The 20171-nt window shown below is 53.6% G+C and overlaps 1 protein-coding gene across 1 annotated transcript; it reads right to left on the reverse strand.

Annotated features, from left to right (window-relative positions):
- Window positions 1–598: 598 nt before the first annotated feature.
- On the reverse strand, window positions 599–17547 carry FOXRED2 (FAD dependent oxidoreductase domain containing 2). Its single transcript, XM_088025356.1, has 8 exons — window positions 16379–17547; window positions 14615–14866; window positions 14203–14466; window positions 13268–13434; window positions 10034–10199; window positions 8492–8733; window positions 6997–7167; window positions 599–3601 (listed from the first exon to the last, which is right to left on the reverse strand). Exons 1-8 carry the CDS (start codon window positions 16924–16926, stop codon window positions 3357–3359), a joined length of 2055 nt encoding a protein of 684 aa, XP_087881482.1. The 5' UTR covers window positions 16927–17547; the 3' UTR covers window positions 599–3356.
- Between the last annotated feature and the right edge of the window lie 2624 nt (window positions 17548–20171).

Here is a 20171-nt window from a genome sequence, read left to right on the forward strand (position 1 = left end):
CTGTTTGCTCTTAGTGAATCACTCAGTCCTGCTCTCACCCAACAAGGAGGGGAATGAGCTCCACCTCTTTGGAGGAGAAGTAGCAAAGAATTTGTGAGCCTATCTTTAAAACCACAGCACAGTTCTGGGTACATAGTAAATATGCAGTAAATGATTAGATGTTAGGAGTAGTTTAGCAGACAAATTCACTACTTGGTGATTCACTTTCTAGACAGACTTTAGCTATACCCCCATCTTTATTTGGGGAACAAAAGGAATTTGGGGCTCTACAGATTGGAGATTACACCCAGGAGACCTCCACAAAGTGAGGATTTTTTTATCTTTCATTTTCTGTCTCTTGGGAGGGAAGATTCTTCCAGAGATCCCCTCTGTTGTGCTGGGTCAGTCAATCCAAAGACTGTAGGAGAGGAGCACACACCGCTTAAAATTCCCTTCTCTGGCGGGGGGCACATCTTCCCCGACACTGGGCGCGGTGTCTTCCTGACTTGGCAGAGGGAAGAAACCATGGGTACCACTGGGACCGGGCAGAGCATGTCCCCTGGGAGGGCTCCCTGCTCCTCTTGCCCCCAGCAATTTTAAATCCCAAGAGCAGAGATGATTTTTTTAAAAAATAAATGTATTTATTTCACTATGGAGTGTAACCACAAATTTGGACAAAGGAAAAGGAAAGAAAAATGCCTCCACAAACCTAATAGAACTACGGTTGACATTTTGTGAGATGTCCTTTCCAGAGTCTCCCCCGTCTGTGGCTTTCTAGTTTTACATAGTTATAAGTAGTTCACAACTACAGTCTCATGGTCTGCTTCTTTTCACTTGGCTTTGTCACACATGTATTTTTATGGTATGCTCTTTCACCATCTCTGAGAGGTTTTGAGAGCCGTGTAATATTTTATTGGGTGAATGTCCCATGATTCTCTTATTTTTTTTCCTCATTAACTCCCACAATCGGTTGAGTAATAAAGATATTACTATTTTTATGTATTGTATTCTGCTGTCAGTATTTTACCCATGCTGTCTGCCTTTGAATTTTTATCCTTTTCTTTAAACGGTCACATTAGTTAAGTATGGGCGAGGGGTGCCTGGCTGGCTCGGTCAGCGGAGTGCTTGATCTCGGAGTTGGGAGCTCGAGCCCCACGTTGGGTGTAGAGATTACTTAAAAAAAAAAAAAAAATTAAGAAAAATTTCACCTGAATCTAATATCACACTGTATGTTAACTAACTGGAATCTAAGTAAAAACTTAAAAAAATTAAGTAGACTGGAAATGTTAAACCTTCTCCTCTGGGGAATTACCCCATTGCTTCTGAAGTTGGACAGTCCTTTCTTTTACTCTAACGCCCCCTTGTCACCTCCCGTTTCTGTATGGCTTTTAAAAGTTGCTCTGGAATTGGGGCACCTGTGTGGCTCAGCCGGTTAGGCGTCTGCCTTTGGCTCAGGTCATGATCCCGGAGTCCTGGGATCGAGCCCCGCATCAGGCTCCCTGCTTCTCCTCTCCCTCTCCCTGCTGCTCTGCTTAGTTGTGCTCTATGAAATAAAGTCTTTTTAAAAATTGCTCTGGAATTAATTCTGAAGTATGAAATAGGGATTCGAAATGAGATTTCTTTTCCAAATTACTGACCAGTTTTACAAGGAGAATACCAGGGAAGGCATCTCTACTCAGCTGAACCATGGAGCCATGCCTTATGAAACACAAACAAGGCTGGCTGAAATTTTGGTGGAATGAACAATTTGGCAGGTGATGGGACGAGGAGCAGATGTCACACAGTTAGGCGTCTGTGAATTATCTGTTGCAGCACCTTGAACTTTGATAGGCGCTCAGCTGCCTTCAGTGGCTGGTGAGGTGTGATGGGTGTGGCAGGGTTTGACATTATGGGAACAGTCCTAGTGAAAAGATTTGTTTCAAAAAAGGTCTTGGAAAAGGAAGCGGTGGGGGGTGGGTAGGTAATGGGGCCCAAATCTGGTTTACATATCATCTGTAAGAAATATGGTGAACCCAACCCTCTGGGACTAGGGAGAGATCTTTAGATGCTTCTGTCCCCAGGGAAGCTCTGCCAAGTATTGTCACAGGGTAAGCACCTCCCCGGCAGGCTCGGGCTGCCAAGTGTCACTGGTCTAACATGACTGGAGGGAGAGGTATGTGCAGACAGGCAGTGGGCCTGGTGGTTGAGGCCAAGTGGATGTTTCCAGAAAAGGGCCATGGATCCAGAAAGCCCGCGTCCCTCGAATTCTGAGTGCATACAGGGACCCGTAAGAACCGATGAAAAAGCAATCATCTAGGGTCCTGGGCTTTGAAAAAAATCACCGTGATTATTTTCTGTACAAATGCTTTCCATGGCCTACTCCTACTTGGGACGAAAGTGCCTGACGGGAGTGTAGGAAGGGGGCGGATTCCTGGTGAGGAGGAAGACTGAGAACAGCTAGGGCAACCAGAAAGAGGCATTGTCATTGTCACACAAATGCAGTTAGAAGTGCCTCCTTGCACACGCTGAGCCAGGCTCCCTGTACAAACAGCACATCAATCCCCTTGGAAAGAATCCTCCCTGCAAACATGGGGACAGTTTTACAGAACTTGCTCAGGCAGACCAGAGGCAAGGCGTCGTTCAGGAGTTCAGAGGGCAGGAGCAGGGCAAAGGGAAGGTGCCGGGGAGGAGAGAGAAGACACAGATGCTGGAGATACGTCAAGGAGTGCCGTCTTGGGGCGGGTGCAGCTCTGAGTCCTGCTGCTCAGGCAGAAACCCGCGCAGATAAGGTGGCTTTGCAGGAGCTTGTCCCGTCTCTGCCTGGTGACAGCAGCCGGGCCTGTGATGATAAGCTGGGCTGGCCCAGCCTGGGTTCTGGAAACTGAGGTGGGGGCAGGGTGAGGCAGAGTGGCCCAGGCCTCAGGGGACCCAGACAGGGAGTCTGGAGTCAAATAAGCTCTCTGAGCTGATGTCTTCATCAGAGGCAACAGTCCCACCCGCCCCAGAGGGTTAAGGATGTTAGCGCTTCGGTTTAAAGTGCCTGCCATGAACCCTTTGACAATGAGGACAGTGCCACCTGTGACATGGTCTGCCCGGTTCATCCGACGAGTAGACCTGAAGGAAATGGGACCGCTGGGCACTTGATGGGGACAGAACCGAGCCAGCCTGGTGCCCAGTGACAGTTCACTTGCAGACAAGCCTGGCTGTGGAAGGCGGCTCCCACCTGGCGGAGGATACCCTTCTCAGGATCCCGCCTCCCAGGCATCCAAGGACCAGACCAGAGGGGAGACCACTGCGTGGCCACCCCTCAGAGTGGCCTTGGTCACCGTGATGATCTGAGTGGTCTCTGGCAACCATGCGTCGGTGGAACAGAGGGCTGGCTGGGAGCCACCTGGCGGTCACAGCTCCTCCTTGTTGCTGTCGAGGGGCTGGACCGGAGGCCCTGGGGCCTGGGAGCTACTTAGTGGCCCCTGGCCCTGGTCCTCACGGCGCCTGCCCACAGTGGTGTAGTCCCGGAGGAGCCCGCTCTCCACTCCGTGCCGCCAGAGGCTCTCAGTCCCCCGGAGCCCCTGCATTCTCAGGTACCCCTGCTGGCAGAAGGGCGGCAGCTTCTGGTGTGTTAGGGTGAATAGGAAGCAGGATTCTACACAAAAGCAAAAGGAGATGAATGAGTAAGAGAGGTACGGGGAGAGGTATGGGACGCAGGGGTGCCGATGCCCCGGGGCCTCACCCAGGGCCCTCCACCCCTTGAGCAGGGGAGCTGACTTTTGTGGGGATCTCACATCTGACCTGAGTAGCCATGGATCTCGTCCCTCCCTGAAGTTCAAAGGAGGGTGCCCTGACATTCTGGAAGAACGAGGCCCCAAATGGAAAGCAAACCACAGAAATGACTCAACTCCCAGAGATCTGGGCCCAACATGATGCTTTACAGGGAGCCAGTCCCACTGGGAGTTCAGCCATCGAGGAGCCGACCCTCAGCCTTCTCTTCTGGAAGTTGGCCTGGCTGGGGCCGGGAGCTCGGTGGTCAGTCCTGTTTTGAGCTCAGAGCTGCCTGCATGGCTTTATTCCCTCAGCCATCTCTGGGTTGCAAATACTGTGTGCACAGCACTGTTTTGAGCCCTGTGGGGGGGGGGGTGGAAAGATAACACTGGTAAACAGCAGAAAGCTGGTACATGGGTCAAGTCAGCTCTATCAGGAAACAGCTGGGGGTATTTATTATTCAGAAATATGAAGAAACCAGAAGAACCAGAAGTAGTTCCTTCTGAGACTGAGGGTGGAAGTGAGAAAAAGTCTTTTAGCTAAGTGCTTATGTAACTTTGACTTAAAAAACAGAAAAGATGAAAGAGATAGGGGCTCAGTCTTCTCAGGATGAGACAGGATGGGAAGGAGCAAACGTCCAAAAACTGTCTTAAGTCTTTTATCTCAAAACACCTGGGCACGTTACAAAGGATGTTGTGAGGCCCACATGGGTGAACAGGCTGTAAGGAGCCACACACAGAGATACTTCTAACGTCATTTCTGACTTTTGGCCCAGATGGCCCCTGGCAGAACAGCCCATGACAAGCCTCTCTGAGCAGGGAGGACGGCAGGTGCAGGGGGAGGATGGGAGAGCGGCAGCAAGGTGGCCTCTTGGCAAGCACCACCTTCTGATGACATATGTCACCCCTTCTGCAGGGGCCTGGTGGGGGGCAGAGAAGCCCAGCCGAGTCTGGGGCCAGCGCTAACAGCTGCACATCAGCTACGGGGGTGGAGGAAAGCCCACTCTGCCAGCTGGCCCTGAGTTGGGAGGATGCTTCCAAGCTGAAGGCAGGGATGCTTAGTGGCTTGTAGTGTTGAGCAGTGTCTAGGGAGTGGGAGCCAGGAGGCTCTAGGGCCTGGATGATGCATTCGTGGCAGCCGTAACCCAGGCGGGACACGGTCCCTAATGGGCACAGCCATCTTTGGGTACTCCTGAAACCTCGAGAAACAGGCAGGGATTTTGTAGCTGAGATCTCTAGACCTGCATCGTGTCAATTTCCCAGGTGAGCATGCGGTCATAGCTGAGTCTGCAGAATGCTAGCACTTCAAAGTTGCTTAGCCCTGTGCTGTGAATTACCTCGGAGCATCCACATACATTTAGACAATTAGCCTACACTACTGTTTTAAGCCAGCTCTCTTAACATATGCATTTTATTTCCAAGTTGACCGAGGATGTTGCCTGGGGCGACAAGGACACCTGCTCTCTGACCTGCAGGCCAGAGACTGACCATCTCCAACCTGATTTGATTTGAATAATACCTGATATACAACTGGTGGTCAATATATGTTTGCTGAACAGAAAAGGGTAGATATCCTAGGCAGTCAGAGGGTTTTAAAAAATACTGAAATTTGGCCTATTTATGTCAGTTCTCCCTCCAGGTCCTCAGACTTCTCTTGTCAGAGCTACCTTCCAGTTCACTAATCCTCTCTTCGTCTCTGTCTAATGTGCTACTTTATCTTTAGGTTGAGTTCCTTTTCTTTTTTAGATTTACTTATTTTAGAGAAAGACAGCATGTGAGCGGGGGGAGGGGCGGAGGGAGAGAGGGAATCCCAAGCAGACTTCTTGCTGAGTGTGGAGCCTCGATGCGGGGCTCGATCCCAGGACCCTCAGATCATGACCTGAGCCAAAATCACAAGTTGGATGCTTAACTGGCTGAGCCCCTCAGGCGCCCCTAGGTTGAGTTTCTAGTTACACATTTTTTCATTTCCAGAAGTTTTATTTGGGTCTTTCTGAATGCTGCCCAATTATATTTTCGATAATCTCCTTTTTCATTTCTTTACATATTTTAGACAGACTTTGTATCCTCTGTTTGTAACTATTCCAGTTCCCATAGTCTTTTTGGTTTGATCCAGCAGTTTGTTGTTTCTGCTAATGCTCCCTCGTGGCATTTTATGTCCTTTTGTGTTAAGTGCCTTTTGTTTGGGGGTGGGGGGTGGGTTCAACTTACTTGGAACTTTATCTGTGGGAACTTTTTGAGCCCTAGTTTTTTCCTAAATTTATTTGAGAGAGAGAGAGCGGGAGGCGGAGCAGAGGGAGAGGGACAAGCAGACTCCGTGCTGAGCATGGAGCCCAGTGCAGGGCTCGATCCCAGGAACCTGAGATCATGACCCAAGCTGAAACCAAGAGTTGGTTGCTTAACTGACTGAGCCACCCAGGCGCCCCAAGCCCTAGGTTTTTTTTGTTTTGTTTTTTAATGTATATTTCTATTTCTCTAGTGTTATTTTATTTTTTAAAAGATTTTGCTTACTTGGGAAAGGGAAAGAGAGAAAGAGTGCACAAGGAGAGGGGAGGCGCAGAGGGAGAAGCAGATTCCCACTGAGTAGGGAGCCCAACGTGGGGCTCAATCCCAGGACCCTGGGATCACGACCTGAGCTGAAGGCAGACGCTTAACTGACTGAGTCACCCAGGTGCCCCTTTCTCTAGTTTTAAAGTTTGTTTCTTCACAGAAGACTTCCATTTACTTCTGTGATTTTTACACCATGACGACAGTGTGAAGTTTGGCCTCAAACTCACATGAGTGAAGCTTAGTGGTTAGAAATTCTCAGGGGAGAGTTTCCCTTTTTCTACCCAGAGCCAAAAGCATGAGTCTCCACCATGTCCCTCTTGAGAGTGTTTTCTGTTTCCTACTTGGGTCACTGAGATCTAAGCTTAAGTGAAGGTCTCTAAACAGGCCTCCCACCCGGCTCCAGCCTTACCTTCCCACCCCCACGTACTGGTCAGTTACCTAGGCTCTAAGCTACCACTGATGATTGGCAGGTATCCCACGTCCAGCAAGGGCTTTAGGCTTTTCTTAGAGTTCCCTTTTTTTCTCCTGACAGTTCTTTAAAAATGACATTCTATTCAGCGACTTTAGCTGTGCCATACTGGGAAGGGTCTTTGTGAACATCTCATCTATCTTGTGGATTAACAGAATTCTTGGGTGTGGATTCTAGATATGAATCCTGAACACTCCACAGGGCATGGATCTGTCTGGTCTTTTTTCAACCTTCAGCTCCGTCCCTTCTAGGAACTTAGGTTACCTGCATAGAAGCTTCGTAAATCGGTGTCCAAACAGTTCTCCAGGAAGCGCCTCAGAGGTAGGATGTGCCCCACCGGGGCGGTCCAGTCTGTCAAGAAATCTTCCACAATGTGGTGGATGGCGGTGGGCCGAGGCAGGGCCCAGTCAGCAGGGCGGAACCTCACGTCCTGCTCTGTGGGTAGGAGAGGGGGAGTTGTGTCAGAGCCCGGAGGCTGGGCTTCCCATCCTGGAGCGGACAGCATGGTTCCCACATGTCCCAGGTGCTTCCCTCGCTCCCTCGCGTTCAGCTTTCCCGACACACTCCGTGCTGGGCAGCGGCCAGCCTCTTCAATAGCCATCTGTGTGTTTGCCAGGCTGGCACGAGGAAGAGACTAGATCTGTTCCTTGTGGTATCAGAAAGCGGAACCAAGACTGATCACTCGCACTCCGTGTCTTTCTAAGGCGCACATGGACTGAGGTCCATTGTGACTGCTTCAAAACTGCTCTGTGAGGAGACTCAGAGGCCCGAGAGCTCACCTAGTCCAGCTTCGCACCTGGTGTGGGCTCCCTTCTGTGGCGTGCCAGGCCGACGGCCATTAAGCCATGACTCAACCATCCTGGCACTGGGAAACTCGATTTTAGGGGCGACCCATTACACTGTGGGACAGCTTTGACTAGTAGTTGCTTCCGATTCTGAATAGAATCCTGCATTCCTGTCACTGATACTACCTCTGCTTGTTTTTAGAGCATCATCTTCCAAGTGACAGCCCTTCAGTCTCTTAAGCAGGAGTCGTGTTCCCTGGGGGGGGGGGTGGGGTGGGGGGGGTGGGCAGGGAGGGTCATCTACTGGTAGCTACTCTGTGCCAGGTACTGTGCTGGTGTTTTTTTTTAAAGATTTTTATTTATTTTTTAAGTAATCTCTGCACCCAAAGTGGGGCTTGAATTCACAACCTCGAGATCAAGAGTCACATGCCCCACCGACTGAGCCAGCCGGGCACCCCACATTCTGTGTTATTTATGTCATTTATCCTACTGTTATCCCCATTTCTCAAATGAGGAAGTGGAGGCTCAGAGCGTTCAAGTAATGGTCCCTGGCCACACGGCAAGGAAAGTACAGCTTGAGAACACTGCCTAGTTTTTCTGCGTTTTGGCAGCAGGCCTGTGTTGACCACTTCCAGCTCCTTTCCCCGTTCCCTCTGAGAGTTGGTCTCCAGGTCCCCTCCCGCTGCATGCTCGGCCTCCTTTGGAGACACACAGCAAGATGGTCCCTCTTACTATGTGGTGCCTGGAGGAGGTCACAACATTCCATGTGTGGCCTGCCCAGGTCACGGTATGCGCCAGAATCTGGGAACGCTGTTTCTTATTCCGGGACCTTCTGCCCCATTCGGTTTCTGGGCAGAGTCCCCCAGTGTCCTCTGTCAGCCGGGAGAGTTGTGTGAGAGGTGAGGTGTGACAGGTGAGAGACCCGCCCAGCTCCTGGAAGCCCGCGTTCGGGGGACAGCTGAGGCCCAGCTCACCGGTGGGGAGGTGCCTGTAGTAGTAGATGACGGGATGGAGGAAGTTAGACTGCCAGGCGTCTTCCGTGTGCCCCACCGACCGGTCATAAAAGAACACGTCCTTGTCGGGGCCAGAGAAGTTTCTGCCGTACTCCATGTTGATGACGAAGAGCCCATGCCTGGCCTTCCTTCCTGTAATGGTCTCCAGCTGGGCCAGCATCTGCATGGGGAACTCCTCCAGGTACTCAAATGCCGTGGCGTTCCTGGGGATAATGGGGGGGTGGCGCGACCCTCAGTGCCGCAGCAGAGCTGAGGGAGGCGTGTGCGTGTGTGTGCGCGTGTCTCTTGTACAGTGCACAGCCTCTGGTCATCCCCACGCACCTCATTTTACCATGACTGTCACAGCTGAGCTCTGGCTTACATTGGGACAGATCCCCGAAAACTCTGAGCAACCAGAAATGTATCTGGGGAAAGAGTGACCCAGGCTGAGAGAACAGTAACAGAAAAGCCCTGGGAGGGAGTGACTGCTTTGGTGTCTTCGAGGGACAGGAAAGAGGCCCGTGTGGCTGAAGGGGCCTTGGGCAGAGGGACAGGAGAGGGGCTCGGGGGTAGCTGAGGAGGGCTCATGTGTGCCCTGAGGGCTCCCAGCCCCTGGAGAGTACTGAGCAGAGCTGATTGTGTGTGACTGGTGTTTTGAGAGGACCGCCAGGCTGCTGTGTGGAAAGCAGACCACGGGGCAAAGGTGGGAGGCCGCAGTTAGTTCAGGTGAGATGCTGGGCGTCTGGACCAAGGTGGCAGTACTGGAACTGGGGAGAGGCGGTCAGATTCTTGACATAATTTGAAGGTAGAGCTTACGGGGTTTATGGAGAGTCTGAATGTGGCGGATGGGAATGGAAGAGAGGAGTCAGGGTGATGGGATATCTTGTGCTGGGCGCTGTGAATGCCTTGTGTGTCCCTGAGCTTGGTGTGTGTGGCCCTCCCCGGCTTTGGGTCAGGCTTCTCCTGCTCCGACTGAGGGACCCCCCTGCTTCTCACCTGCCACCTGTCCTCAGAGCGCCCTCGCCCGCAGTCCTTCTCCCTCCCTGCTTTGCCGGGTGTCGCCTGTGATCTGCCACCTGTCACTTAACTGATAAGGAGCCAACACAGCCCTGGCCCAAGGGAGCCCGTCGATCCACACTGGTGGTACGCATCACTGTGGTTTACTGCTCACCCGCTTGGTGCCGACTGCGGGCTACCAGTGACCTTTACTCCTGCATGCAGGGTGTGATCATCCCCACTGTGCTGCTGAGAGAGAGGCTCAGAGAGGCTGAGTGACTTGGCCCAGGTCACCCAGGTAGAAAGTGACAGAGCTGGGATGCATACCCAGGTCTGTCTGCCTGCCTGTGGAGCCCGTGGTGTCGATTTCCCTGATGTTTTCCCCCAGAATTGATCTCCCCTGCCGCCCCCACCCCCCGCCCCCCGCCATGCAGGCTTCACCTTAGGAGGGGACCACCGGGCCACTCCATACCCGGAACAGGCAGAGAGGAGCTAGGACGGGGTGAATGGTGAAGCTGGGCTACTCACTCCTTCAACAGGACAACGTCGGCCAGCACACCGAACATCTGGTAGAGCCCAGAAGCCTCGTTCACGCGCCGGACGATGGAACTGGTCAGCTGTGAGATGGGGTGCTGGGTGGAGGGCCAGGCGACGCCGTGGTGGCGATGCTCCAGCAGGCGGTGAACAGCACGCACTGAAATCAGGCCAGAGGGAGGGACAGCATGCTGCCCTTAAGATTTGATCTTTCACTACCGGACACTGTCCAGTCCCCATGGACTTCTTGGAACTCAAGGCACGCTTGCCTGCGTGGCGCCAAGAGGATGCCTTTGGAGTGGGGTCAGCGAAAGCTTCCTACTAAGGGCTGGATGGACAGTGTTCTGGGCTTTGCTGCCCAGTCGGTCATGCTACTCAGTTCTGCTTCCGGGGCGAAAGCAGCCCCGGAGGGTAGCTGCAAGGGTGACGGGGCCAGGTCTGGGGCCAGGTCTGGCTCCAGGCCCCCACAGGACCCCTGCCAGCTGCTCTGCCAGCCCTGGACCCCATGCCTCCCTCTCACCCCGCTCCCCTGCCCACAGTTCCCCTTTCTCCCAGAGCCCCAGTGGGAGACCCTTTCAGCGCCCCCTCTCCTTCACTGCCTGCATCCGAACTGTCATGGAGTCCGAGTGACCCAAGAGCAGAAAAGCGAGAGCTATCCCTCTACATAGGGTCGGGGAACGCCAGAGCTAGTAGAGCGTGGGGAGGGGGCCCTGACGAAAGGGGCTACCATCTCCAGAGAGCCTAGCCCATTCTGGGGAGCAGGTAGGGACCAGGCTGGAAAGGTGAGGTGGCCCGGGCCTGGCAGAGCTTGGAATGGCACGCCGAGGAGCTCCCCCAGCTCTCGCAGGGGAGGTGGGGAGCTGCAGAGAGACGCTTAAGCTATAAGCACAGGGAAGGCAAGATTTTGTTGTTTCAGGAAAGGGTGTTGCGGTGGGGACCGTGTGGCTGGATGGGAAGCCAGAGAGACCTGCAGTGGCAGGAAGACCAGTCAGGAGAGACGAAGAGCCGCAGGTCAGGAGATGGAGGCGGTGGGCTGACAGAGATACAGCAGGGGGACGGACGGGCTGGGCGTCCGGAATAACCGGCCACGCGGTATTGTTCTGCGCCCTTCATAGTTTCTCTTCTGTTGGCTTCCTCTGCCTTACTGAAGGCTTCTGGTCTCCCCTGGGACCGGTTTCTCAGGTTGGAGCAGGATGAGCGGGATGTGCGTAGCCACACCGGCCCTCCCCCAGCAGGGCCCTCCGCTCGGCTTGTGGTAGTGACCACACAGCGGCCGCTGCCTGAGCGCCCGAGACTGTTGCCCCACGTGCCCGAAGCTTAGTGGTTGGCTGTGAGCTTAAGGGTCAGACACGTGTGGATTCAAATTACCCTTCTGCCATCCACTGGCTGGGTGACTTGGGGGAAGTTACTTAAGTTCTCTGTGCCCTAGTTTCCTTATCTGGAAATGGAGCGGAAATGACAGGATCTGCGGATTTCGTATCGGCACTAAAGGGACAGACTCTTCCATTCCGGATGTGTGTGTGTGTGTGTGTGTGTGTCTGTCTGTGTGTGTGTGTTCGATCTGTGTGTGTTCAATGTGTGTGTGTTCAATGTGTGTGTGTGTCTGTGTGTGTGTGTGTGTGTGTGTTCGATGTGTGTGTGTGTGTCTGTGTGTGTGTGTTCGATCTGTGGATGTGTGTGTCTGTGTGTGTGTTTGATCTGTGGATGTGTGTGTCTGTGTGTGTGTGTGTGTCGATCTGTGGATGTGTGTGTGTGTGTGTTCGATCTGTGGATGTGTGTCTGTGTGTGTGTTCAATCTGTGGATGTGTGTGTGTCTGTGTGTGTGTATGTGTTCGATCTGTGTGTGTGTGTGTGTGTTCGATCTGTGGATGTGTGTGTCTGTGTGTGTGTGTGTGTTCAATCTGTGGATGTGTGTGTGTTCGATCTGTGTGTGTTCAATGTGTGTGTGTGTCTGTGTGTGTGTGTTCGATCTGTGGATGTGTGTGTGTCTGTGTGTGTGTTTGATCTGTGGATGTGTCTGTGTGTGTGTGTGTTCGATCTGTGGATGTGTGTGTGTCTGTGTGTGTGTTCGATCTGTGGATGTGTGTGTTCGATCTGTGTGTGTTCAATGTGTGTGTGTGTGTGTCTGTGTGTGTGTGTTCGATCTGTGGATGTGTGTGTGTCTGTGTGTGTGTTTGATCTGTGGATGTGTGTGTCTGTGTGTGTGTGTGTTCGATCTGTGGATGTGTGTGTGTGTGTGTGTGTTCGATCTGTGGATGTGTGTGTCTGTGTGTGTGCTCAATCTGTGGATGTGTGTGTGTGTCTGTGTGTGTGTGTGTGTGTGTGTGTGTGTTCGATCTGTGGATGTGGATGTGTCTGATCTGTGGATGTCCATTCCGGGTGTGTGTGTGTGTGTGTGTGTGTGTGTGTGTGTGTGTGTGTGTTTGATCTGTGGATGTCCTGGCTAACACTCTCTCTGGTTTCCTTCTCTGACCACTTGCATGGGACATAAAATATATCATCTGGAAATCAAACATGGCTACCTTCCCCTGCCAAACTGGAAGGACAGTAAAATGCAAAAATGAGTATTAAGCCAATGGAAGTCATCAAATTAAATACAGAAATGCTGGGATGCAGGATGCAGGGTGCTTCAGGTGTTTGTGGCAAAATCAACTAACTGGCCCTTGTTAACACTCGCCCACCCAGCAGCCTGCCTGGAGTGCAGAACATTTATGCCCTCAGAACTGATGTAATCCAACTGTAATTTTTACTGAAATTTGTGGGTACCCAAAGAATCTGTGCACGATGCTTCATAGCTACAAGGTTCCCAGGTATTATCTTAGTTTGTCCTTAAGACAGCCCTGCGAGGGCGGAGAGTTCACCTCGTTTATGCCTCTGACGCCACGCCATCCAAAAGAGGGTTACGGAGAGGTCACGAAGCCTCACCTCTAGACCGCTCTGCTAGGGAGGAACCCCCACGAGCACTCCTCCAGCTCTGCCTTCTTGCCAATGCATGCTGCCTGACTGGCACAGGGCTTGAGCATGTAATATGCTACCCCCAGATGTACTTGCTTTCACACCTCATCTGACGCTTTTCTAGATCTATCCTCAGCCCACGAAGACCTGTTGCCCTCTGTCCCAAACAGGGGAATTTAAGACAATTGACTACCGACAAGCACTCCCATGAAGGCTGCTGCAAATCAGGTTACGTTTACAAAGCCTAGGGATGGTTCTCTCTGCCGGGCTCACCTGTGTATCGGAATCCATGAATGAAGCCCCCGGCAGACTTCCGGTAATCCACAGAGTGGCTGGCGGTGCCCAGCACAAAGAGGCCCCGGCTTCCTTTGGACTCATAGCTAGCTTTGACCAGCGGGTACTTCTTGCTGAACTCACCCCCAGAAGACAGTCGGAGGGACCTGTGAGTAGAAAGCGTTGTTAATAAAAATCACTGCTGTGTATGAAACGCTTACTATGTGCTCCTCACTGAGCTAAGCGTACGTCATGCTTTATATTGTTTATTGTGTTGAAACCACACCAGGACCCTGGGAGCCGGGTATGATGATCTCTGTTTAACAGATGGAGTAATTATTGAGGCTCAGGGTGAAGATGTGGTGGATCGGGGACAGAGCCAGGATTCGAGCCTGACTTGAGGCTAGGCTCTGGGCTCCGACCGGGCCCTGGGGGACCTGCTGGGCAGGGGTCTGCTTCAGGCCCTCCAGGTTCTCCTTGTCTGCCTGCGCCTTGGCCAGGGGAAAGTGAGACACTGGACGGATTCTTTGACACCAAGCCTTGCCAAGGTACCTGGGGCAGCAACGTCTCAAGCAAAGCAGTCGAACACGCAATTATAAGTGAAGTTGGCAGCTACCATTTTATGAAGCATATAGTCTATGCCGAGTACTTATTCTGCCTGAGCCCCCTTTCCCGTCTCTCGGGTGGAAGATCACGACGCAGATGAAGACCCACTGTTGCTGCTGCTCCAGGATGGAGGGCCTCTGGGCCACCCATCCTTGTGAGGACGGTGAGCTCACGTCCTGGGCAAGGGACCAGGCAGCACCCATGTCCACTCTGACGGTGCCATCCCGAAAGCCCTGCTGCTAGCCCACGGGATGGTGACTCTCTGCCGCCGGGGAGGTGTCAGAAGGGGTTCATGAAGTGACCCCAGCTCCACCCCTGTGTGGACTCACTTGTTGAAAATGGAGAAGTCGAAGTTCCAGCCCAGGCAGCGGATGACCCGGTCGTAGGCCACGCGCATGGCAAAGTTGTCGCTGTCGTCCTGGGGGAGGGTGATGGCGTCGGCACTCTGGTTGCCTTCCTCCAGGAAGAACTTCAGGGTGACGTGGAATTTGCCCTCGCGGTCCTTCACGACAGCCAGATCCGTCAGGTCAGACTCAAGCAACCCATCCAAGGACTTCAGCTGGTAGGTGTCCAGCAGGCCATTGTTGATGGCCCTGGGGCCCGAGGGAAACGCCAGGAGAGAGAAAGGAGTCTGAACGGGGCACAAGGAGATTCAGAGGAAGGGGCACTTGTTCCAGTGGGGTCAGGAATGGCTCTCAAGGGGGCTGGTGGTACGGAATCCATGAGCAGCTCATAGCGTACCTGAGGTCTCCTACGTAGTGGGTGGCCCATGACAGTCGGACCCGGGAGCGGCTCAGCATGTGGATAAAGTTGGTGACACCCAAGATGTTCTCTGCTGTCTCAAAGGCAGAGTTGCCACGCCCCAGGATCAGCACATTCTGACCCTCGAAGTCCTTGGGGTCCACGGACACAGACTCGTACCCCTCTACATATTCAGAGCCAGGGAAGTCAACCTGGTTGGGGACTGACAAACCGGTGGCCACAAGAAGCACACTGCAGGGAAGGGACAGATGGAAGACGGCTTAGTTTCTGAGCTGGAAGACCACGACGTGAAACTCACTCCCTGCCCCTGCTGCCTGGCTGGCCCGCCTCCCCCAGGCTGCTGGCTCCTAAAAAATCCACAGGAGAATGTCCCTTCATTCATCCGTTTACTGACCTATCCCAAAGTGTCCGAGAGACGTCACCCTTGCCCCTCCCGGGCCCACTCCAGTGGATGGTTCCCTTTACCCCGTACTGGGATGATGCCAAACACAAGAATTAGTCCAACTCTCTGAGAAGGGGACACATGAGAACTTGAACAATTCCCCTAATGTTGAACACAGCAGTTAGGCCAAGTGTGGCTCTCAGTGGTGAAAATGAAACTTGGCGGTCCACTTTCCTTTTTCTGACAGCTGGGCAGATGCAGGGGACTGCCGAGCAGGAGTTCTGTCTCAGGCCCCTACCGAGTGTTTCGTGCATCATCTCATTGCCTAAAGAAGCCCTGAGTTGGTGTTATTTGACCTGCTTTACAGGTGAGGAGACACAGGCCCTGTGGGTCTATGGCCTCCCAAGCTCCTAGGACAGCAAAGCCAGAATCCGAAATCAGATGGGCGTGATTCATGCTGGCGGGCATTACCTTCCTGTGCGGGGCAGCCAGGCACTGGCTCCTGCTGGCCTGCAGGATAGTTTGATTACAGGCGGTTTTGAAAACAGAACCGCATGGCCCATAGAAGACATCGCACCCCCTATGGCTCCTTGTTTTCTCACCCTTGCCCACCCAGCTGAGCTCTGAATCCCCTACGCTGTTGCCCGACTGTCTAAAATGCGAGGGTCCCAAGCTGACAGAGCCCTTCTTTCCCTGGGCTGGAACAAGTAAGGGGCAAGGCTGGGCCTCCGGCGAAGGGCCTGAGAAGATGAACTCCGGGCACTTGCCTGGAGCCAAGTGGCAGCCCCATAGCCGGGAAGGGAAAGGCAGTCTGGTGTAGCAGAAAGAGCACAGGCTTCGGGGTCAGGAAGACACAGGCTCAGACTGTGTGACATAGCACCAGTGACTTAACTTCTCTGGGCCTCAGCTCTTCATCTGTAAAACGAGGATCAGTGAACTGCCCCCAGGGTCCTTGTGAGGACTGAATCAGGGCAGTACAGCGTGTGACTCTGAGTTTGCGCTGTCTATACAACATTAAGCTTTCTCCCAAGCCAAAGCAAGCTAAAACTGATTGCTGGCAGCCCTGCCTGTGGGGCCTCCCGCTCTAGTTCAGTTCTGAAATCCCACTGAGCCCATCTAACACTTATGGGACACTTTCCCCAGAATGTCTTCTGAGGAACACTAGTTCTAGGAGGTGCTCTTCAGAAAGGGCTTTGCGGGTACATAAGCTAGACGATGCTGAATACCAAGGCTGGTGTCACAGTGAACGTGACAAATGGATAAAAATCTCTAAAAAAAAAAAAAAATTATTCTCTCATTTCTTCCCCATGTACCGTCCACCAAGGGGTGCCAGCAGGTCAGCTCTGGGATGGGTTCCTTACCTGCACCGGTGTGCGTGACCCATCCCATCGGTCAGGATGAAGTAATGGCCGTTCCAGGCCTGCCGGTCCTTGTTCAGAGTGACGTGGGCAATGGTTGTGTTGTACAGCACGTGGAGCCCCAGCCGGTCTGCGAAGTCGCCCAGGTAGCGCACCATGTCGCCCGCGTCGGGGAAGTAGGCGCGGGAGTAGTGTCTGAAGAGCAGCCGGGGGTCGTGGCTGAGCAGAGAGTTCCAGTCGTGGCGCAGATTGAACTCGGCGTTGGCCTTGCCCGTGTGCCGCTTGTTGATGCTGATGAGCTTGCGGTGGCGCGGGTAGCGCGTGAAGAAGCTGCCGGGCCGCGGGGCGCGCTCGAACACCGCGTAGTCCCTCCCGGCCCGCTGCAGGAAGTAGGCCATCTGCAGGCCCGCGGGCCCCGCGCCCAGGACGCAGTAGTCCCGGTGAGGGGGCGCCGAGGTCTGGGCTGGGCGCAGGCACAGAGCCGGGTGCAGGACGAAGGTCAGGAGCAGCCCCGGCGGGCCCCACAGCCGGGCCGCGGCCGAGAAGCCCATCCTGCGGCAGACCACGGATGTGAGGCCTCGCACCCTGGATGGCCCCTCGAGGCCCGGGGAGATGGGAGAGGGGCAGGGGCTCACCTGGCCGCTCACCGCAATCTGAGGTTGAGCCGGGACCGGAACCCAAGGTCCTCTGAGCTCATCTGCCTGCCCCCATCCTTTCAAGCTCGGATCTGGGGCTCCCCCCAGGAAATCCGAACGCCTCCATCTCCTCCAGGGCCTCGGTTCCCAGGAGCGCCACCCCCGTTCTTACTGCCATGGTAGTACGAGGGTGGGTGTTCCCCCACTCTTCCCCTAATTTAAGGGGTGCCCAACACCCTTCCCGAGCCCTCCCCAGCTTAGACCCTCGGAGGGGGCCGGTCTCTTAGGCCCCGCCCCGCCCTGGAGACCGAAGGAGGTGTGGCCTCCGGGCCACGCCCCCGCCAGGTGCCCGGCGCGCCGCACTCCTCGATCACGTGACAGGGATGGCCCCGCACACCTGCCGCCACGCGACGCAAGGCCACACTCCTGCCGGCGCGCGCTCTCTGGGGGCCAATCTCCGCGCGTGCGCGGTGCCCACGCCTGCAGCGCCTGCCTCTCGGCACCGAGCGCAGACCTCTCAGCCGCGCGGGAGACAGCCCGCAGTCGACTGAGGCCGCGCTCTGCCCGCCGGCGCGGCGGCGGCCCCGCCCCTCCCGTCCGGCCAATGGCAGGGGGCGGAGTCACGTGCGCGGCGCGCGGCACGCCGGGAGGGGCGGGGCGGCCGCGGGCTCCTGGCGGCGCGGGACAGGCGCGCACGTGTTGCCCGGGGGCCAGAGGGTCTGGCGCCGCTGGGGTTCGGGTCGCGCTGGGGCGCAGGGCTCTTGTGTTAAAGCTGTGCCTCTCCACGTGCAGGGGAGGCACGGGAACAGATGACTTTGGTCTTACATTCCACCATTAACGTAGCCAGACACTCGTTGGCTACCCAGTTTTGGGGGACTGGAAACCAGGTCGACGTCAGGACAGAAAAAAGCAACAGGTGTTTGCTACAGTGATTCAGTCTGTTGTTTGCTAAGTAACATGCATGACTGGCTGGCAGTCTCACCAACCAGGAGAGGTAGGCGATTCTGTTCCCCACATTCTGTCGTCACTGGCCAAATGGAGGTTTAGCAGTGATTTGCCTGAGACCAAACGGTTAAGTGGAACTTGGAATTAACCCCCCGCCCCGCTTACGCCAAGTTGTGAGCTCTTTCCAAAAAGTTTATTCGTCATGTTTTGCTTTCTTGGTAATGTTGTAAACAAAGTGGCCCATGATAGGCCAGTGTAGACACAAACCCGCTGCTCATGCCCAGCAACTGGTATGGCTGCGGTGGAGGGAACGTGAACCGCAGGAGGATGATCCTGAGCCACCGTTCAGGTGAACTGGATGATCGAGGCTGGTTTTGCACAGGTGGAATGTGGACCCTGCTTTAGATTTACAGGGGCAGAATGTATGCCATTTTGAGAGAGGTACAGGAAACTTCAAGGGGCATTAAGAAGTCCAGTGATATGGGGCTGAGGGTTCTCATGGAAGGCAGCCATGCCTGGTGTGGAAAGAACTCGATGGTCTAACTTTGCATGGCTGGAACTTCTTTTTATTAAAAATTGTCCCTGGGACCTCTCTAGAGAAGTCTTCCCCGACCTCTCGAACAAAGTATCCACTAGGGAGTGCCACTTATCTATTTATAGCCTGTATCTGCTTCAGAGAAAAGGTCCATAGAGCAGAAATGATCTTACTCACTCTGGTGACCTCAGGGCTTCCTCCAGGATCTGGCATACAGCAAGCCATCAGGAAGCATTTGTTGAATAAACTGTGAAACCAGACAGGCTATGCAAAGTACCTTACCAAAAATAAAAAGGTCTACTCAGTTGTTGTGAAGATGTGAGAATGCGTGCTGGCAAATAAAATTAAGTACCTGAATTAATTGTTGGTCTTACTTGGTTAGTAGAGGGAAGTCAGGACTGATAAAGTGTGGCAGGGCCTTGACAGTGGCCTGACAGGCAGGGGGATGCGGTGGAAGGTTTGAGTCAGGACTGAAGCCATCAGCTTGATGGCCCCATGCAGGACGGGTAAAGTAGGGGACAGATAAATGAAGCAAGTGGAAGCTGGTGCATATTTTAGGGCCCAAGGCTGAAACTGACTTCCACCTGCCCACTCATCTCAGCTAATCCTGCTGGACTGCACCATGGGTCTGCAAGAGGCAGTTTGGTGAGGCCCAGGCCCAACTCTGAAACTCCATGGCACTTGTCACTATATTTTTAACATGTGCTTTTTATAATCTACCTATCTTGAAGACTTCCCAAGAGGCATGTTGCATGCCCTAACTTTAGCAAAACCAGTGTTTGGTTGCTTTCTGAGGCTCATTATTATTTTTTAAAGTTTTATTTGAGAGAGAGAGCACGAGCAGGGGGAAGGGCAGAGGCAGAGGGACAAGCAGACTTCCCACTGAGCGGGGAGCCTGATAGGGGGCTCAGTCCCAGGACCCTGACATCATGACCTAAGCCAAAGGCAGATGCTTAACTGAGTGAGCCACCCAGGCGCCCCTGAGGCTCAATTATTTTGATTAAAATAGTAACTTCAGGAATGTTACTCAAAAGCTGAGCCTGTTTCCTCATCATACAATGACACCACTTCGACCAGCATTCCAGTTCTGGGTCAGGCTCAGATGAGGTATTTATAGAAAACTTAGTATAATACCTGGCGGGGTATTATACTGGTTCAAACCATCAAGAATAGAACACTATCCACTTACAAAAAGTTTACATATCCTAAACATTCTGTAGCTGATTTACAACACACTGCTTTGAGGGTGCTGGCTTGGGACTCGGTGACCAGCCCAAACCAAGCTCGAAAACAATTTACAAACCAGTGATCACCACCAAGTGGAACATCCATCAGAATCTTCTGGGGCAGTCTCCTTCATATGAAGCATACCCACCTCAACCTTCAAACACTGTGCCCTGCTTTCCCTTTTACTAGCGATCTGTGTCTCTAAGGGCAGCAGCTGGGTCTGGCACACAGCCAGCAGGCACCCCTGCCAGTAGAAACGGACCTCTTGTGGGGACCGCCACAATGTGCCTCAAAACCTACAGCCATCCCAGCAAAGGATCATGTCACGCGGTTCCAAGAACAAAAACATCTAGGACATTCACCCTCTAACAGGAAGTGTAAAATGAATAATGCTCAAGAACAAAAAAAGGAGCCCTGATTCTATGTGGACATAGAACACGGCTGTATCTCACCC

Source organism: Eumetopias jubatus, unplaced genomic scaffold (genome assembly GCF_037043125.1).
Source record: "Eumetopias jubatus isolate StellerSeaLion01/CBP00866 unplaced genomic scaffold, mEumJub1_p1.0 scaffold_8, whole genome shotgun sequence".
Classification (NCBI taxonomy): domain Eukaryota; kingdom Metazoa; phylum Chordata; class Mammalia; order Carnivora; family Otariidae; genus Eumetopias; species Eumetopias jubatus.